The 20,338-nt window shown below is 39.7% G+C and overlaps 1 protein-coding gene, 1 long non-coding RNA gene and 1 pseudogene across 2 annotated transcripts; 2 read left to right on the top strand and 1 right to left on the bottom strand.

Moving 5' to 3' along the window:
- Positions 1–7,287: 7,287 nt before the first annotated feature.
- LOC122642535 lies at positions 7,288–7,722 on the bottom strand. Its single transcript, XR_006330059.1, has 2 exons — positions 7,549–7,722; positions 7,288–7,508 (listed from the first exon to the last, which is right to left on the bottom strand). It is a non-coding gene; the product is annotated as an uncharacterized LOC122642535 (long non-coding RNA).
- Positions 7,723–8,764: 1,042 nt separating this feature from the next.
- On the top strand, positions 8,765–17,227 carry LOC122642533 (pentatricopeptide repeat-containing protein At1g71490). Its single transcript, XM_043836037.1, has 3 exons — positions 8,765–8,887; positions 8,985–8,996; positions 14,584–17,227. Exon 3 carries the CDS (start codon positions 14,608–14,610, stop codon positions 16,888–16,890), a length of 2,283 nt encoding a protein of 760 aa, XP_043691972.1. The 5' UTR covers positions 8,765–8,887; positions 8,985–8,996; positions 14,584–14,607; the 3' UTR covers positions 16,891–17,227.
- An 882-nt stretch (positions 17,228–18,109) lies between these two features.
- LOC122642534 lies at positions 18,110–20,099 on the top strand (annotated as a pseudogene).
- The last annotated feature ends 239 nt before the right edge of the window (positions 20,100–20,338 follow it).

Consider the following 20,338-nt stretch of genomic DNA (forward strand, 5'->3'; position numbering starts at 1 on the left):
AAACAGCGAAAATGCCTGTTAGAATTCAAGAAGGAAAGACATAAAAGCACTGCCGAAATAAGAAGCGGAAAGAAAATAATTAGACCTTTCATCTTATCTCATCCATTAACAGATAAAAATTCAAAAGCTGATAAACAAATAAAACAAAAAGAAAATTTAAATACAGAATCTCTGCAACTGCATTGAATTCCGTCTTCTCCTTCAATCTCTCTCTCTCTCTCTCTCTCTCTCTCTCTAGTCTCTCCTTCCCGAAATTGATTGCCCTCTGGTCAGGAGAAACCAAAGGGCTCCTTCTGCCTCTCTGTTTCTTCTTCTTTCTTATTTTTCTCTGGCAATTATCGAGAAGATGATTTAGATGAAAGACATAAATATAAAACATGGGCAGAACCAGAGGTTCACGGGTGTTTTTTCTTTTGTGAGCAGGACAGAGGTTGCAGCGGTGGTTCGGTTTCTAATGTTTTAGTCCTACCTGCAGCAACCTTCCATGATCTTTTACCAATCGGTACCCCGTCTTTCTCCTCTAATCTCTTCTTATTTGTTTGTGGTGGAGGAGGAGGAGGCGGCCGCGGCAGTGGTGGCGGTGGTGGTGCTGGCACTGGAGTAGGAAAGATATGAGTGTTTTAGGTTGAAGATGATGAGAAGGGTAGAATTGAAAATGCAGTTTTAATTTGTTATTCTGTGATTCCTACGTGATAGAACAAGAGATGCTCCAGCGAGTTCAAGCAGAGCACTGGATTTTTGAAATCAACACCTTCTGTTGTGCTCTACACGCGGTAATGGAAGCTATGATGATGAACCCATTTGCTGTTCAGTCTTTGCAGTGCATGAATTTAAAGTTTTAGGGAATAAGAGTCCGAGGAGGAGGAGGCGGCAGCGACAATGGTGGCGGTGGAGAAGGAGGCAGCGGCTGTGGTGGTGGTGGCGGCGGTGGAGGAGGAAAGAAATGAGTGTTTTAAGGTTGAGGATGATGAAAAGGGTATCATTGTAATTCTACTTGTGGTGTTTTAGAATAAGGGTAATATTGTCTTTTCAAATCATTAACTTACAGCAAACTAACACCGTCAATCATAAGGGATTAAAATGTAATATGAAAAAATTAAGGGGAGAAACGTATAATTAAAGCAAAGTACAAGGGAGGCATATGTAATTTTCCCTAAAAAGAAACAATATCTTTAATGTAATTTGGGTTGGTATGTGGAAGAACATTGTGAATTATGAAACTATTATTTTTTTTATGAAATGTGAATATGAAATTTGATACGTGTCAATCTACAAGATTTTCAAATGGTCAAAGTTTCATTGCTACATCACCATTCGATATACAAATTTTGGTGTTGAATCAGAGGTACCCTTCAAACTTTTGCTTATAAAAAATGAGAAAAAGATTCTACACCAACAATGGAGATGTTTTTCTACATTATTTCACATATTAACCATGTTCCACATTGTTACTTTCTCTCTCCTCCTAACCATGTGCATGTGGCCCCTTGTAAGTGAAACCGTCAATACATTGTGAACCAAAGATACCCTTCAATTTTGTTAATCTAGAAAAACTTTTGGAAGGGGATCCTCTTCATGCATGGCGCATCTGACGGTTGGACAGTTCTTGGAAATAAATGAACATTACATGCCTAGTGCTGCTGAGCAGTCGTATGCACGTTCGAGAGGATTTTGGGTCCAAAACTTTTGCCCCATCGCCACCCCCCACCCCCACCAAAAAAAAAAAAAGAAGAAAGGAAAAGTATCCTCACATCCATAGTGTGGGGATGTTGATAAAATCATTTCTCATATCATAATTGGGGCAACGTGGATCTACTCCCACTTGGGACGGTGGGGACAGATCTAAACCCTTCACATGACGTGAGTCCCACATCCCAGAGGTGGGTCTCACAACCCATGGAGGGTTGGGATCTATCCCCACAGCTCCCCATGTGGATAGCTGATCCCAACTCAATTCTTCGTTTCTAAAACTAGGGATGTGGAAAACCTTCACCACCCTTACTTCAATCAAATATAAGAAATAAAAATAAATGAATGATTAAATTACTAGATATAATTCAATACAAGCGAATCATATGATTGAATTAGACTAACAAATTTCACTTGAATCTGATTTTCTACAATTTAGCCTCACAGAGCGGGGGGGGGGGGGGGTGTGTGGATTCCATCAAATAGGATGTTGGGACAGTGGGTGGAGGGGTCATTTTGCCTTTACCTATGTAAGGCCTTACGATGATCGCTCCACCACCCAGACGTAGAGGATCCAAATCTATTCTAAGCTATAACGTCAATCTTCCACGTGGCTAAAATTAGAGCGATCATTGTGCCAACCTAGCAAAACAGCCTTGGGCAACCATTTTTGCCATTAAAGGACTAGCAATGCAAGTCATCACATCTTCCGGATCTAACCTTAGTCCCTTACTCCTTGAACCAAAGCGAGGTTGGATTGCCAATGCTTGCTTCACTAACCGTGATTGCCATGTGTCCAACTCTCCACTGGTTGACGGAGACACAAGAAGAGTTTTAACTCATAAGAAAGACAGATTCTGTGACCGTACAATGGGATCGGTGCAGTCATTAGTAGTCATATTACCTTATCATAAATATGCCACGTATCTCATGATTATTGGATCGAGGTCATCATTGGATGTGAATTGGGTCCCAATCTCAGATTACATGAAATAAAAAAGTTTCAACTTTGAAGTAGTGAGTAGTGAGTAGTGAGTAGTGAGTAGTGAGTAGTGTGTGTGATTAATAACATTAACAATCACCTCTTAAAAATGTAGATTTATTCCAACAAAGACTTTCTTTTTAGGATAAAGGGAAATGATCTGTGGGTAGCCTTGTTGCTGCTCAGGTAAGCTGCTCATCTGCACACTTGATATTTGATTGGCTGCCTATAGGCCATGTGGCCTTGTGGTTTGCCACATCACACAAACACTTGCTACCTCATCAGGCCACCTCAACACCATGTCTCCAGGCCACCTTATAAGCCCCTGGTGGGCCCCCACACACTTATAAAACTCCAGCAAAATGCATATATATATATATATATATATACCATCATGCCGCCATTATGCATGATTTCAACTAATTAAACCTCATATGCCGAATGTAACCAAAACATACTAAACTCAATAACAATCATCTGACCACCTCACCTATCATTTCAGGGTCAGTACAGTGTAAAATTATTGAAACATCTTTGCAACAATAAATAAATCACACAAAATGAAAATGTCCTGTACACAGCACCAGAACCTGTGTATGATTATTAGAACACCCTTGGGCTTTCCAAACGCTCCACCAACCATACTCTAGGGTTATAGGAAAATTATGAAAATACCCCTAGGCCATAATAAAAACTCATCAAACATGTGCCGAATTATCCCGAATCACTTCCAACACTATCCCAAAACCAACACCAATGTACTGTTACCAATAATGACAATAAATACATCTGATCGAACACGCTAAACGCTTCCAAAGTCCAACAAAGCTGAACTTGGGCTCAACTTTGAGATGAACTGAGAAGGGCTAGGCTGGCGCTGAAGTTCAATTTGGGTTCAAAATTTATCCGTGTTTTTTTAAACCAGGCCCAACCCACTTGTTCACCCATCCACTACAATTCAACTAACTGTTGTTGCACGCACTCAAGTCCAACTCCCCGCCAGACCCATCAAAACTTTATAAGATATATATTGAACATTTCACTTGAACAAACAGGAGAAGTTTAAAGTAGAGTCCTAGTGTGATAGGAGTCCAGCAGTGGTGGGAGGGATTCTGACTTTGGGAATTAAGTTGAATCGGTATCGGTGGAAACCAATACCCTTTTGTTCTTCGTACTTGCCCTAATCACAGGTCTTTTAAAAACGATTTTTCACTGCCCAACATGCCCAGACACATCAATCGGACTTTAATTTTTTTTCTTATTGCAAAATGGATTAAGCTATCCAATGACAGCTTCCCATCCAAACTCTCGAGTCTTAGTCGATTACTTTCAATTTGGAACAAAAAGGTCTTTGGGTATATTGATCTTATTAGATTAGACTACTTTGATCAATTTGCCTTATTAGAGGGGATAGCTTTGGAACAACTGATGAGGACTCTGAAAACTTGATGCGCATTGCATCCAATGTGAAATGGATCTTTGATACTGAAGAAACCTTTTGATTACAAAAATCGATCACATTATATTTATATCAAAGATGGTGATAGAAACATCAAGTATTGTCATTCTATCACCAAATCTAATATTAGGAGACAACACATTGACTTCATTTTCGATGATTTGGGCAATAAGGTTGAGGACCCTAGAGGCATTGCCAATGTTTTTATTGACCATTTGAGTGACATCTTCACAACAACTAATCCCCTTGATACAAGTTTTGTGGAATGCCTCTTTCACCAATGCATCAACCCTGACCAGGCTAACCATCTAACTTCAATCCCTAACCTTGATGAAACCAAACTTGCTCTGGGTTTTGTTGTGTTCCCGATTGGAGCTTTTAAAGCTCTAGGTTTTGATGGCTTTCAAGCCTGTTCCTATCATAAATTCTGGGATCGCATCTATAATGATGTTCTTGCTTTTGTTCAACATTTTTTCTCCTCGATCTTCTCCCTTCCACATGGTTGCAATTATACTTTGAATTATTTGTGTTATCGCCCAAAAAAAAGACAATGCAACTAGGGTCTCTGATATCAGAAACATCAGTTTATGCAATATTTCCTATAAGATCATTGCAAAGACTTTAGCTAACCGCCTAAAGGGACACTTGACCTCCTTTATTTCCCCTTTCCAAACTGCTTTCATCCGAGAAAGACAAATTGCAGACAATTTAATTATAGCCCAAGAGATATTCCATTATCTCCAACACACACACACAAAAAACAAGAAATTAAGAAAGATGGTCTTTGTGATCATAAAAATCGACAAGACCAAGGCATATGACAAGTTGGAATTAAACCTACTTTATTACATTTTAAAAAGTTTGGGTTTCAATTCAGATCAGTGGGTATCTCACCTTAATTGTAGTTCTTGATAATGGCAAGGAACCAAAGGTTCTTTAATTGATGTTGTGTTTGTGGAAGAGAATCCAGCTCTACCACAGAACAATGGAGAGCTCAAGGAGAGTTGAGAGATTGTTGATTGCAGGCTTGATACCGCGGCTGAAACTTGGAGAACCATCTTTGGGATCACCCAATTTCAAACAAATAGATTGCAGAGTCAAAGAAATCAGAAGGAGCTAAGATGGAAAATGAGTTCAATGGAACGTAGAACATCCACTAATAGAAAAAGTACAGACTGGAGATTGCTTGCCAGTGTTCTTCATCACTTTCATTTTTTTCTTTTGAAAAAAAAAAGTGAGTGATGAAAAACCGTTGTATGTATGATTTGACGATGGAGACGGCATTTTACAAGTGATACAAGTGATCAATTCCGACCATTCACTACACATTTAGTAGTCAATCAAATTTGTAGCATCACTCTTCGACACGACATAACTAGAATTACTCATCAAAGAGATTCTTTTCAAACCAGTTGCTTGGGAAAATTTTTTCCTTTTGCCTTCATTTGGTTGCAAGGGGAATTGAAGGGAAGGGAAAGAAAATTTGTAATATTTTAAGAAATATAAGGAGTTGTTTACACAATTACATGGGATAATGATTAAAGCTTTATTTATTTTTAAGGAGATTCTTTCCCTGACCATTTTATTTTATTTTTTCTTATGGTACTTACAACTTTTGGGTACCCAAACACCCTTTTAATTGGACAAAGAGTTGACTGGGTACTACTACATAAATGAACAACTAATAAGAAAAGAAGAACTAACTCAGCTTAGTATGAAATAATCCTCAATCAATGTAGGTTGCATTTTTTCATCAAAAAAAAAAAAAAAAAAAAATGTAGGTTGCATTCCATTTGGTATGCATTCTTGGAATACATTCTAGATCGATTTTGCATTATCAGATGATAAAATATTTGTTTTATCGTTCAAGAATGTAAAAATTGACCTAAAAAGCATACCATTAGCAAACTATTTTCATCTAATCTTCCTTAGTGGCGTCCAGTGATGTTTTGAGAAAATTATAATGAATCTCTATAAGGCGGCCCTATATATTTAGCTGCCATATTTTCTAATCACCTTCAATTTCTCTTTTATTCTTCGTTGAAAGGTTTTTCTCACCATTTTCAACTTCTCTAAGGTCTTTTACTATTACAAACTTATCGTGTCAAAAAGGGTCAAGCATGTCGCATTCTCTCAACCCTAACTCAACCGGTTTATCAGGCGTGCGGGACAACGGGAGCATGCGCCCAACTGCGCAAGTTTCATAGGACGGGAATTCCACCTTTTCATGACGGTGCAGTAGTCATTCACACCCCCATATGTCTAGGCGCAGGGGCCACGAGCCCAGGTAGCGTTCTTCTCGTTCCGACCGTTAAGAGAGAATACGCAGACGAAAACACTCTCTATGCTCTTATCTCTCCCGCTCTTGGAGAGAAATTGGAAACTTCCGCTAGAAATTTCCGCCTCTTTATAAATCTCTTCAGCAGCTTGACGGTCTCTTCAGCAGCTTGACGGGCGGACGGACGGGCGGACGGACGGACGGACGGACGGACATCCTTCGAATCTCTGTATTGGTAATTCGTTTCTTCGTTTTATTTTAGTTTTGTGATCGAAAAGTGTTTTATTTTAGTTTTGTGATCGAAAAGTGAAAAACATAGAACCATTGCGATAAACAGCTAGACTAATTTGGATTGAAAGCTCGTTGGAGGTAAGTTTCTCTCTCTTGATCTTTTTTCCTGCTCGAAAATTTCTGCTTCGTCAGATTTTAGGGAGAAAGCTCCGGTAGCACCCGCTTGCCCCTTCAGTCGACATCTCTGATTTCATCCGTCGGAGGTAAGTTCTCTCTCTCTCTCTCTCTCTCTCAGATGTGTTAGGAACATGGAAAAATTCCATTAGATTTGGTCCCATAATAAAAGAAGGAGAAGTGCAGTCTTCCACCTTCACAAGTCAATACTCGTTCTTAAATATTGCTACTTGATCTCAGCGGAAAGGAAATCCTCCATACCTGGAACTTGAAGCACTGAGATTATCTTTATGATATATTGGTGGTTTCCCCTTCCTCAATTACCCGGGTTTCTTGTCTTTCAGCCTGAATATAGAAAAAGAATTTGGACCTGTCTGTTTCCTGGCAAGAAAGCCAGACCTAATTATCCTATCACAGGGAAATCGTTTACCTGAACTAAAGACCACGCTATACCTTATATTGCTATTGCATTTGAGACAACCAGATAAATTGGCCAATTTTATTGAAGAAATAAATAACAGTGGATGGGTATTCCTTGCCAGTTCCACCAAAAATCTTTGCCTATTCCTCTAAAATCCAGATATATTAGCATGCCAGAAGTATTTATATGTAGGAGGAGAGCTACTGTTTCCAACATCTGCATAAACAACTGGGATTGATTTAAGCTTTGATGCCCTTTGTAATTACTAGGCAACCTGATTTAAGCTTAGATGTCCTTTGTAATTACTAGGCAACCGGAGGCCTGAGCACATGATCATGGAATGTGTCAAGGACTACTGGAGGTATCCATTGCTACATTGGGAGTCCTCCATAGCCCTGAAAGGCTATCATCTGCCAGCCAGGTATGCAACTGAGGGTGGTGGCACAAAACCAGCAGGTGGAACAGTCAGGTCTTTCAACTGTTGCTCCAGCTTTTCTTTATCTACCTTAATTAGAAGCTTCTTGCTCATTCTTCTCTGCCTGCAATTTGATTGAGGTAAAATGCTAAACGCTTTGTAAGCTTTGAGCTGAGTTGGCACTTCAAATTGGAAAAAGAAAGAAAGTCTTGTAGCTGCAGTTATTGGAAATTCCTAAATGAGCTTGGACTTGCTGACGGATCCTTAAATTGTCCTTGTTAGCTTCAGTTTTGCCCTGGATTGATAGTACTACCCAGACCAACATCTCATATTCCGATTTGGATTCCTTAGGATGAAATATTGGAGATAAAGAAAGCAATCAAAACTTTGTTCTGTGTTTGCAACCTGGCTGATATTGGTTCCTTCTAAAATTTTTACTTCTGTTTGGTTCCTTAATAATTTACTGATATGTCCTATATTATAAGTGATCCAATTTGGTAGCTTGCTTCTACTCAGTGCATGCATATGGACTAGGAAATGTTTAACACTTATATTTGTAGTGCTTGTTATATTGTGTCCTATTATTGTTGTGCTTTATGATAATTTCAAAACTAGGGTGGTGTGGCACGCACCAAACCAGTGTATGATGGGATTAAGTCTTTAGCTGTTTATTGTGTTTTTGATAACTTAGTATTCTAGATGCTATTATTGTGTCTGTTGAATGATGTACATGTCTGCTGCATATTGAATATATGCCCTTTTTTGCTCCAGAATTTCTAAATATGACATGCATTATACACAAACCCTATTTTTATGATGGGCATTTTTTGCACTGAATTTTTAAAAGCATTATTGAAGTCCAGGCACGTTTAGTCCCTGTACTCCATGTACATGTCTGCACCCATATTTTTCCCCATACCCATATTTACTAACTAAGATCATTGGCGAGGCTCTCTCTGTTCTGTTGATTTCCTGCTATACTCAGAATCTCTCAATTCAATAGTTTTTAATCTCTGGTGGGTTTTGTTCAGAACAAGGGATTAAGCAAAGGACTCAAGAAGATTGGCAGCTCTTTTTTTTGAATTGATCAACAGAGCGGAACCTCAAAAGATTACCAACTTGTCATTCACTGGATGTTGTTGTTTGAATGAAGTATATGTTGTGTTTCTTGTATCAATTGTGGTGCATACATGTCAATGAGTGATTGATTGGTATTACTCTCGCAACTCTATTGCAAACTTATCTCTGCTTTAATTGTTGTTTTAATTATCAAAAACTACTATTAGAACTTGATTTTTTGGTCATTTGTATCTCCAGGTCCCTGTCAATCTCCACCAAATTGAATGGGTGAGCCCTTTCTCTGTTTATGTATGTCTGTTTTTGGCTTTTAATCCTGACATCTTTCGTAGAGACTTGTACTTGTCTGGTTTAAACCTTCAAACTGAATTATATGATACTTCTGAAACAAAACTGAAGCTAAAAATAATCTGCAGCCAGAGAACAAGAAGAAGAAAGCAAAGAAGAAAGAAGAAGAACCGAGAGAAGAAGGAGGAAAAACCGAGAGAAAAAAAGGCTTCTCACGATTTAGTTGAATTTACTAAATCGTGAGAGACAGATTTATTTATAACATAACTTAAGTGAATTACAATATGAAGTACCCAAAATACCCTTAAGACAAAGCTAATTAGAACTAACTAGAAAGCACAATAAGAGACATAAACAACTCCAAACACCTAAACATGATAAACCCCTAAACACGATAATTCTTAACACTCCCCCTCAAGCTGGAGCATAGACATCACCAAGATCCAGCTTGGAATAGCCATTTGCAAACTATGGTCGAAACAAAGCTTTGGTAAACATATCGCCGAGTTGAAATTGGGATCGAACAAAAGGGGTAGTAATCAACTTCTTCAGAACAGCATCACGAACAAAATGACAGCCCACTTCAATGTGCTTAGTTCGTTCATGAAACACAGGGTTGTTGGCAATGTAGATAGCAGCCTGGTTATCACAGTACATCTCCATGGGCTGATTACTGGAATAACCAAGCTCATGAGCAAAGGAACGAACCTACATCAATTCAGCAGTTGTGTGAGCCATAGCTCTGTACTCAGCCTCTGCACTGGAACGAGCAACAGTGGTTTGTTTCTTGCTCTTCCAAGTAATCAAGTTACCACCAAAGAAAGTACAATAACCTATAGTAGATCTACGATTACCATCAGAACCAGCCCAATCGACATAAGAAAATCCAACAATGCTAGTGTGTCCATGACGGCGATAGATAAGCCCCTTACCAGGAGCACCCTTAAGGTAACGTAAAATACGACAAGCAACCTCCCAATGAACTTGCTTAGGCGTCTGCATGAACTGACTGATAACACCCACAACAAAAGAAATATCAGGGCGAGTAACTGTAAGATAGATAAGTCTACCGACCAGGTGTCGATACTGGTGTGGATCACCAAAGTCTGTGTCATCAGAAGCACCAAACTTGACATGAGGATCCATAGGAGTATCAATAGGTTTACAACCCATCATACCTGTCTCATCAAGTAAATCAAGAACATACTTCCGTTGGGACAAGCTTAGACCACGAGAACTGTGAACAACCTCGATGCCAAGAAAGTACCTGAGGTTACCCAAGTCCTTATCAAGTAGATATATCTTCACCTGTGCAATCCCAGAAGCATCATTACCAGTAATAATAATATCATCAACATATACGGCTAAGATGACCACATTAGACCCCTGTCGTCTAACAAAGATAGAGTGATCAGAGTAGCACTGAGAAAATCCATAACCAGTAACAACACTGCTAAATTTATCAAACCAGGCACGGGGGGACTGTTTCAGTCCATAAATTGCCTTGTGAAGGCGACAAACATCGGACACTATCCTCCCCCTGAGCAACATAACAAGGAGGTTGCTCCATATACACCTCCTCCTGCAGGTCACCATATAAGAAAGCATTCTTCACATCCATCTGGAAAAGAGGTCAGTCAAGGTTAACGGCCAAAGAAAGCAAGATACGAACGGAATTCAGCCTCGCAACAGGAGAGAATGTTTCAAACTAATCGACCCCATAGGTTTGGGTAATCCCCTTGGCAACCAAACGGGCCTTGTGCCGCTCCACAGTACCATCGGGATTGTACTTCACCGTGTACACCCAACGACACTTAACAAGATCCTTACCAGGTGGGAGATCAACCAAAGACCAAGTCTTATGAGAGATGAGAGCCTCCATCTCCACATCCATAGCATTTTTTCACTCAGGGTGAGACATAGCAATGGCATAAGAAGTAGGAATAAAAGTAGAATGTAATGCAGTAGCAAAAGCACGATAATGAAGAGGAAGATGAGAAACAGACACATAGTTGGCCAGAGGATAAAGAGGACGGGTAGTGCCAGCACGAGTACCTTTTCTCTGAGCAATAGGGAGATCATCAACGTTAACAGTGGGATCAGCTGGTGGCGGTAGAGGCAGGGCCGTAATAGATTGAACTGGGGGCAGCGGCTGCTGTTGGTGACGACGCACATAAACCTGTACAGGCGGGGCAGCTATCGGCAAGGGAAGAGGAGCAGGGGGCAACAACCCAATCAACAGCATCAAGAGGAACATCAACTGTGGGACCAGCAAAATACAGGGAACTCTTGAAAAAGGTAACATCAGCAGAAATAACAGGGTCAAAGTAGTGATACCCCTTCTGGGTACGAGAATATCCAAGAAATAAACACTTAACAGCCCGAGGAGATAACTTATCAAGCCCTGGGCGAAGCACATGAACAAAACACTGACAACCAAAAACACAAGGAGGAAGAGAGAAAACTACCCGATCAGGAAAAACTATTTTGAAAGGAATTTGATTATTGAGGACAGACGAAGGCATACGATTAATAAGGAAACATGCTGTTAGCACCGCATCTGCCCAATAGAGTTTGGGAACATGCATATGAAACATCAAAGAACGAGTGACATCTAACAAATGGCGATTTTTGCGCTCTGCCACACCATTTTGTTGGGGTATGTAAGAGCAACTAGTTTGGTGAAGAATACCATTGCCAAAACAAAAATGAGAGACCTCACGCTGAATTAATTCAAGTGCATTGTCAGTACGCAAAGTCTTTAAAGAAACACCAAAATGAACTCGAATTTCATTATAAAACTGTTTGAAGACAGAGACAAATTCAGATCGATCCTTCAAGAGGTATAGCCATGTCATACGAGAATGATCATCAATAAAACTAATAAAACCCTAATCGACTTTTGACCCTACAAGGACCCCAAATATCTGAATGAACTAACTGAAATAAAGAAGCACTCCTAGACTGTGGACTTAAAGGAAAAACAGTACGATGATGCTTGCCAAGCTCACAAGCTTCACACTCGATACGGGAGACAGACTTACAACTGGGAACAAGGTGCTGCAGCTTAGATAGAGAAGGATGTCCTAGCCGATAGTGCCTATGTAAAGGAGATACGCCAGGAGAAGTAGCAACCGCTGCAGTGGATGTAGTTCCCAGATCAAAGTAATAAAGGCCTCCCTTCTCATACCCGCCACCAATCTTCGTCTTTGTTGCAAGATCCTGAAAGACACAATAAGAAGGGTGAAAGGTTATGGAACAATTCAAATTTTTAGTTAATTGACTAACAGACAAGTGGTTAAGAGGAAGCTTGGGAACATGAAGAACATTAGCTAAAGATATGTTAGAAGACAGAGCAACTTTCCCATGACCAGTGACTGGCATAGAGGATCCATCTGCAATAGAAATCCGAGATGACATAGAAGTCTGTGTGGAAGATGAAAACAAAGTAGGCTTACCAGTCATGTGAGAGGATGCTCCTGAGTCAATGACCCACGGAGAGGATGAGGATGCGAAACAAGCAGTAGTACCTGAGTGGGCAAGGACAGCTGTAGATGTAGAAGAAGAAACCTCAAGTTGCTGGACTCGTTGTAAGAGTTGAGAGACTAAATCATTAGAAGAGGTACCACCATCAGTGGAGGATCTTGGGGCAGGGTCGGAAGAGTGCACAGAATCAGTCCCTCCATCAGATATGGCAGAGTTTGCAAATTGCTCACGGGCCCACTGTGGTTTGCCATGTTTGAGCCAACACTTATCAATAGTATGATTAGGCTGATTACAATGAGTGCACCATCGAGAACTAGTATCACAGAACCAGAACCAGCAGTGTTAGATGTAACCCCACGACCTCCAGAACCAGCGGCACAGCCACGCCCAAAATTAGAACCACGACCGCGAGAAGAAGTACCACCACCACCACGGCCACGCCCTCCAGTAGAAGTGAAAAGGGCAGAATTATCTTTGTTGGTAGGAGCTGAATCAGACTTCACCATAGAAGGGAATACAACTCTCTGGATCCGACAATATGCTTCATTCATAGAGGGGATCTTCTCTCCAGTCAACAATTGACTTTTGACGGATTGAAGATCAGAATCTAGCCCAGAGAGAAATTTAGCAACCAAAAATTCAGATTGTTGGGACTTAATGACAGCAGCATCAGTAGAGATAGGCTGGTATACATTTAGTTCTTCCCACATCCCCTTCAATGAACTGTAATACTCACCAAGGGCTTTTCCATCTTGTTTAAAAGAAAAGAATTTCTCATAGACACATAAATTCGGGACAGATTTGTATCTTGAGAGTAGCTCTCTTTCAGTTCGTTCCAAACACCCTTGGCAGTTTTATGAAACATAACATTGGAAGCAATGGAGGGTTCCATGCTATTCCAAAGCCAGCAAAGAAGGGTTGCATTCTCAGCCTTCCAATCATCATATTTGGCATCAGTGGAATCCACTAGTTCCATCGTAAGATATTTCATCTTCCGGCGAGCAATGACTTAGACCTCAAAGGCTTGAGACCAAAGTAGATAATTAGAAGCACCATTCAGCTTCACACTGGTAATCTGAATATTAAAGTTGTCGGTAGAAGACTTAGCATCAGCCATTGGGGAAATAAAAAGGTGCAAACTCCAATGTCGATAACAGCCCAAAAGAAAGAAATCTCTGATCAGGGTAAAACCGATAGCCTTGAAGAATAGGGCAGAACAGCCCAATACAGAAGTATAGTCTTTGATAAATATAACCAGCAATAGTGAGGTATAATGACTAGAAGTCCAGCCACAAGAATGAAGAACATACCCCAGAAGAAAAAACAAATCGATTTCCTCAGGGTTTTGGAATATCGATTGTCAGGGTTTTAGGGGCAAGCAAATAACCAATCTTCAAGGACTTCGAACAGCAGCAGGAACATACACAATCAGTTGCAGCATAGCAGGGAACTCTAGTCCTTCATGAATATATGACTAGAGTTCAGATCAACATAGGCAGCATAGGTTGCTATAGACCACGATAACCAAAAGGGTGAAAAAGAACCTTCAAAACAGCAGCAGCAAGATGATTCTCGTGGATCAGAATTTAATGCTCTGATACCATGAAACAAAACTGAAGCTAAAAATAATCTGCAGCCAGAGAACAAGAAGAAGAAAGCAAAGAAGAAAGAAGAAGAAGAAGAAGAAGGAAAAACCGAGAGAAAAGAAGGCTTCTCACGATTTAGTTGAATTTACTAAATCGTGAGAGACAGATTTATTTATAACATAACTTAAGTGAATTACAATATGAAGTACCCAAAATACCCTTAAGACATAAAGCTAATTAGAACTAACTAGAAAGCACAATAAGAGACATAAACAACTCCAAACACCTAAACACGATAAACCCCTAAACATGATAATTCTTAACAACTTCAATTACCACTTGCATTAGTATATAATTTGATCCTTCACTTCCCCCCCCCAACATCCTAAATACTCTTCTTGCTTCTACCGTGAGGTTAGTGGAAGTTCATTTTTTTTTTTGAATTGCTATTAAGATGTAAATGTGTTTTAAGAAAAAATTTTAATCTTCTTGAACAGGGAAGAGTGGAAGATATTATTTGAATGCAATCCAAAGTAAAGCACATACAAGCATGTTATGGTACCAGAGGCTGTAGAAGGAAACCTAAATTAATGTTCAAATCATCTTCTGTTCTTTCAAGAGCCCTTTCTAAGTCATATTTCCAAAAGTTCATCCCTATATCATGGAAACGAAATCTCAGAAACAGTCTCCCAGACACTCCATATGAATGTGAAGAACCTGTCACAGATTCTAAATCTTTACCAAAAGACCCCCCTACAAAGGGGGAAACTCTTATAGATTCTCTTCAGTCATCCCTCAGGACCTTTACAAGTCAAGGCCAATTACACCATAGCTTTAAGGTCTTCTCTATCATCCAGTTCCATGCTGCTTCTTCCAATTCTTTTGATCTTATATTACACCCAATATCCTTGCTCCTCGCATCTTGCATCACCCTTAAATCACTTCCACAAGGGAAACAACTCCATTCTCACATTATCTCGTTGGGTCTTGAACAGCATCCTGTTTTGGTACCCAAACTTGTCACCTTCTATTCATCCTTTAACTGCCTTAATGATGCCCATTCTATAACTGATAATTCTAATACTTGGCATGCTTTGCCATGGAATATTTTGATCTCTGTGTATGTTAAGAAGGGGTTGTATAGTGAAGCAATGTCTGCTTATAAACAAATGGTCAACATGGGGATCAAGCCTGATAATTTTACATATCCTTCTGTACTGAAGGCTTGTGGTGAAGCATTTGATCTAGTTTTTGGAAGAGAGATTCATTGGTCAGTTGAAGCTAGCCATCTTGAGTGGAGCTTGGTTGTACAAAATGCTCTGATTTCCATGTATATCAAGTGTGATGAAGTTGGTATTGCACGTTCATTGTTCGACAAAATGCCAGAAAGAGATGTTATTACTTGGAATTCAATGATCTTTGGTTATGCTTCCAGAGGAATGTGGGTGGAGGCCTTTGAACTGTTTGAGAGGATGCGAGATAGAGCTATTGAAGTGAATATAGTAACTTGGAATACTATAGCTGGTGGTTGTCTTCAGACATCAAACTATAAGGGAGCGCTTGATTTGATTTCACAGATGAGAAACCGTGGGGTTTGGTTAGATATCGTCTCAATGCTTATTGGATTGGGTGCATGTTCTCGAATCGGTTGTGTAAAATTGGGGAAGGAGATTCACAGTTCTGCTATCCGTAGCTGTTTTGAGGAGGTCGATAGCATTAAAAATGCACTAATCACCATGTATTCAAGGTGTAAGGACCTCAGACATGCTCATGTCTTGTTCCGGTTGACAGAAACTAAGAGTATAGTTACATGGAATTCCATGATCTCTGGTTGCAGCTGCTCAGATCGATCTGAGGAAGCCTCCTTTATATTTAGGGAGATGTTGACATCTGGGATTGAGCCAAATTATGTGACAATTGCAAGTATTCTTCCTCTTTGTGCTCGAGTGGCAAACTTGCAACATGGAAAAGAGCTCCACTGTTACATACTGAGGCATGGAGGGTTCAAGGACTATTTGCTACTATGGAATTCTCTTGTGGATATGTACTCAAAATCTGGAAGAATCTCAGAAGCTCAAAAGGTGTTCAACTTGATGAGCAAGAGGGATGAAGTCACCTATACTTCTTTGATAACTGGATATGGGAGTCAAGGGGAAGGACAAGTTGCACTGAAACTATTTGAGGAGATGAACATGTCTAGGATCAAACCAGATCATATAACAATGGTAGCTATTCTGTCAGCTTGCAGTCATTCAGGTCTTGTGTCCGAAGGACAAAGGATATTTGACAAGATGACCACCTTGTATGGGATAAATCCCCAATTGGAGCATTTTGCTTGCCTGGTTGATCTGTTTGGGAGGGCGGGTTTGTTGAGAAAGGCGGTAGAAATCATCACACGGATGCCATTCCGACCAAGCCCTCCAATGTGGGCCACACTCATAGGGGCGTGTCATATCCATGGGAACATGGAGATTGGAGAATGGGTGGCTGAGAAATTGTTAGAGATGCAGCCTGATAATGCAGGATACTATGTGTTGATTGCTAACATGTATGCAGCTGCTGGGTGTTGGAGCAAACTAGCAAAGGTGAGGACATTCATGAGAGACTTGGGTGTGAAAAAGACTCCTGGTTGTGCTTGGATTGATGTGGGCAGTGGATTTTACCCATTTCTGGTTGGGGATAGATCAAACTCACATGCACAAGAGATTTATTCATTGTTGGAAGGATTGACTGAGGTTATGAAAGATGCTGGCTATGTTGCCTCCAATAATTTGGGTTTATTAGCAAGTGAAGACTTTGAGTGAGAGTATGGACAAGTAAACTCATCTGAAGCTCATGCGCAATACAAATTGTACTCGGGAGATCCTGTTTGCAACGGACTTGTGATAATACACCTACAAGCGATTTCTTAGCAGCACCAGGAGGATAGCTCATTCGAGAACCATTCAACAAATTTCTGTACATTCTTAGTGAAACTGCAAGCAGCCAATGTGCCATGGTTGCTGATGTTGAGCATCCTTGTTAAACATTGGAACTAAAAAGTAAATGGGAAAGCTGTAAGCAAGGATAGAAAATGTTTAAACTCGAACTTGGAAAGCTTGATGCCATCATATTGGAGTAGTTTTATGTCATTTCTCTCTCTCACCAAAGAATGTTTGTCTGCCCAGCTCTGCCTATAATTTCTGGTAGAACTACTTGTTTCCAAGCAGTTTTATAACCTCCCGGTAATCTCCTCTCTCTCCCTACCTAAAGGAAATTGATATCTGGGGAGAACTTTGGCCCTTTTCAAGCAGATCTCCAGTAGTCCAGTGGCCAATACTCAATCTTAGTTTGAGCATTTTCTAATCTGATGCTGACCTCTCTAACCTATTTTTGGTTTCAGATTGATGACAATCTTCAGTTGAAGTCATCTTCCACGGTTCAGAGAATTGTTTAGTTGAAGTAGGTAAGAGATTAGTTTTGTATGCATTATGCTGTGGATTATTTTATATAGTAGATTAGGGAATTGTAGGCGGGATGATGTTTATTTATTCCTTGTTTCAATGTTGATGGAATTGGTGTTCTGTTATTAGTTATTAGATGGCTTAATTATTTTAGAAAATCTTATTTTCCAAACGGATTATAAATCTTTGTTCCTCGGGGTTTTTTATTTTATTTTATCTGATTAGTCTTTGTTATGCATGCTTTGTATAATGAGTTCTTATATTCTTATTTAGAGATGGAGTTTTTGTATTTTTTTTATCAGTACCCATCTTTTCTTTATGTTAGTTCTTGTCAAAGTTGAAGCCCTTAGTCTCAAACTTGAGTTTGCATTAGTTATTACAGATTTTAGAAATTATGCTCTTGCAATCCATGTATTGATATTAAACTATTCAAATCACCAGCATCCCATTGCGTGTAACTGCCTTTTACTTTGAAATAAAAATTGTTTGGGTGTTCGATGGCTGAAACGGTTTCCGTGTATCAATAACTCAACCAGATTTTTTTTTGGGGTAGAAAGCCAACCATATGTTTAATATGAGTCAAACAGTTGCACACTAACTGTTTGATATAATTGCCCAAAAAATTCAGTTAACAAATATGTTGCTAATTTTGTATTTATGGGTAGGATCTTGAAATGGAGAATGGTAATGGAGGCAACCTGCAACAACTGTTTCGGAGGCTGGTAGCAGTGATCTGTGATATCTTTGCAAAAGCTGTTTTTTATGGTGCTCTCAGTAGGTCCCATCCCCAACCACATTGCCTTCATTATGGATGGGATCCGAAGGTATGCCAAGGGCAGAATACTTGGTCCAGGTGCTGGTCCCAATGCTGGGTTTTCATCTCTCATCCGTGTTCTTGAATGTTGTTATAAGACCGGGGTGAAGTATTTAACTGTCTATGCTTTCAGTATAGACAACTTCAAGAGGGACCCTAGTGAAGTTCAGTCGATTATGGATTTGATGCTGGAAAAAATTGATGAGTTGCTTAGGGAAGAAAGTGCTAGAAAACCAGAATCCCGTACCAGACTTAAGGGGAAGGAGGAGAAAGAAGAAGAGAATCACACACCAAGTCATGGAAACCTGGCCAGCGATCTTGGATAGACAAGTCAAGATCGCTGGCTCTGTTATATGTATGATATAAGGAGTTAAAACAGCAAAGGACAATTTTGCCCCTAGCCTAGCCGACCTACTTACAAGAAAACAATTAATAACTAACTAAAACAACCTCTCCTAGAGGACTAACTCTAAGATACTTTAATTGACTAAAATACCCCTAACATTAATATCTCAACAATCCCCCTCAAGCTGGAGCATACACATCCCCAATGCTCAGCTTGTTACAACTAGTACGAAAGTTAGGGTTAAACAGGGCTTTAGTAAACATGTACCCCAACTGATCGGTAGAGGTAACAAATGGAGTCGCAATCAGCTTCTTCAAAACAGCATCGTGAACAAAATGACAGAAAAACGAAAAAACACCAACTCTAGAGATCGAGCAGCAGATTGAGAAGAGAAAACCCTAAGTCTGATTACAGTAGCTCTGATACCATGTTAGAAAACCAGAACCCTATAACCAGACTTAAGGGGAAGGAGAAGAAAGAAGAAGAGAATCAACACCAAGTCATGGAAACCTGGCCTGCGATCTTGGATAGACAATTCAAGATCGTAGGCTCTGTTATATTTATGATATAAGGAGTTAAAACGAAAAAAGACAATTCTGCCCCTAGCCTAGCCGATCTACTTACAACTTTACAAGAAAACAATTAATAAATAACTAATAAAACCTCTCCTAGCTGACTAACACTAAGATACTTTAATTGACTAAAACACCCCTAGCATTAATATCTCAACAGAAAGCATTGTGAATAGTCATGGGATTAGAATTAATTTCTTTGGGGATTTGAAGCTCTTAAGCGAGCCTGTGAGGATGGCAGCTGAGAACTCAATGTCAGCAACTGCCAAGAATACCAATGTAGTGCTTTCAGTTTGTGTTGCCTATACTAATGAAATTGTCCATGCTGTTCAAGAATCATGCAAGGAAATATTGTCATGAGCTCAAGTAAATTCAAGTGTCAATGGTGGAATAAAAGATTCTTTCAGAGGATACACTAAGCCTTCAGAGGAAGAATATTCCATTACTCTGGAAGATATGGAGAGGCAAATGTATTCAGCAGAGTGCCTGATCCTGAACTCTTAATTCGGACATCTGGGGAGACTCGCCTGAGCAATTTCCTTCTTTGGCAGACTACTTTCTGCTACCTGCATGTTCTAGATGCTCTTTGGCCAGTGATTTCACCATGGTGGCTGGGATGGGTGATCTTGCATTACCAAAGAGCGAAGCCTTATATAGATTCAAAGAAGGCGGCATTATAACTTCTGTTTCTTCATGTATGTGCACCTGTTGTACCATTAAGCTCCAATAATTTTTTTTTTGAAGAATCATTAAGCTCCAATAATTATTTGATGCCAATTTAGAAACTGAATGACACTTGCCATATCCTCATGGTGAACATAACGTTTTGATCAGATAATGTTTCTCTTTTATTTCTTTTCTATTCTTTGTTGTTGCTATAATTTTTTTTTGGCTTGTTAATTTTTATACAAGCTAGCATCTGCTGAACTCAATGGAGGCAATCTTTTTTGATTTGTCCTTTCTGTGAGCAACCTGAGTACCATTTGAACATCATGAGTAATTGCAACCTAAATGGTCTTAGATTTCCAATGCATGGCTTTCAAACAGTTATCCATTGTTCTCATCACGATTTTGTTT

This window comes from Telopea speciosissima, chromosome 10, assembly GCF_018873765.1.
Source record: "Telopea speciosissima isolate NSW1024214 ecotype Mountain lineage chromosome 10, Tspe_v1, whole genome shotgun sequence".
Classification (NCBI taxonomy): domain Eukaryota; kingdom Viridiplantae; phylum Streptophyta; class Magnoliopsida; order Proteales; family Proteaceae; genus Telopea; species Telopea speciosissima.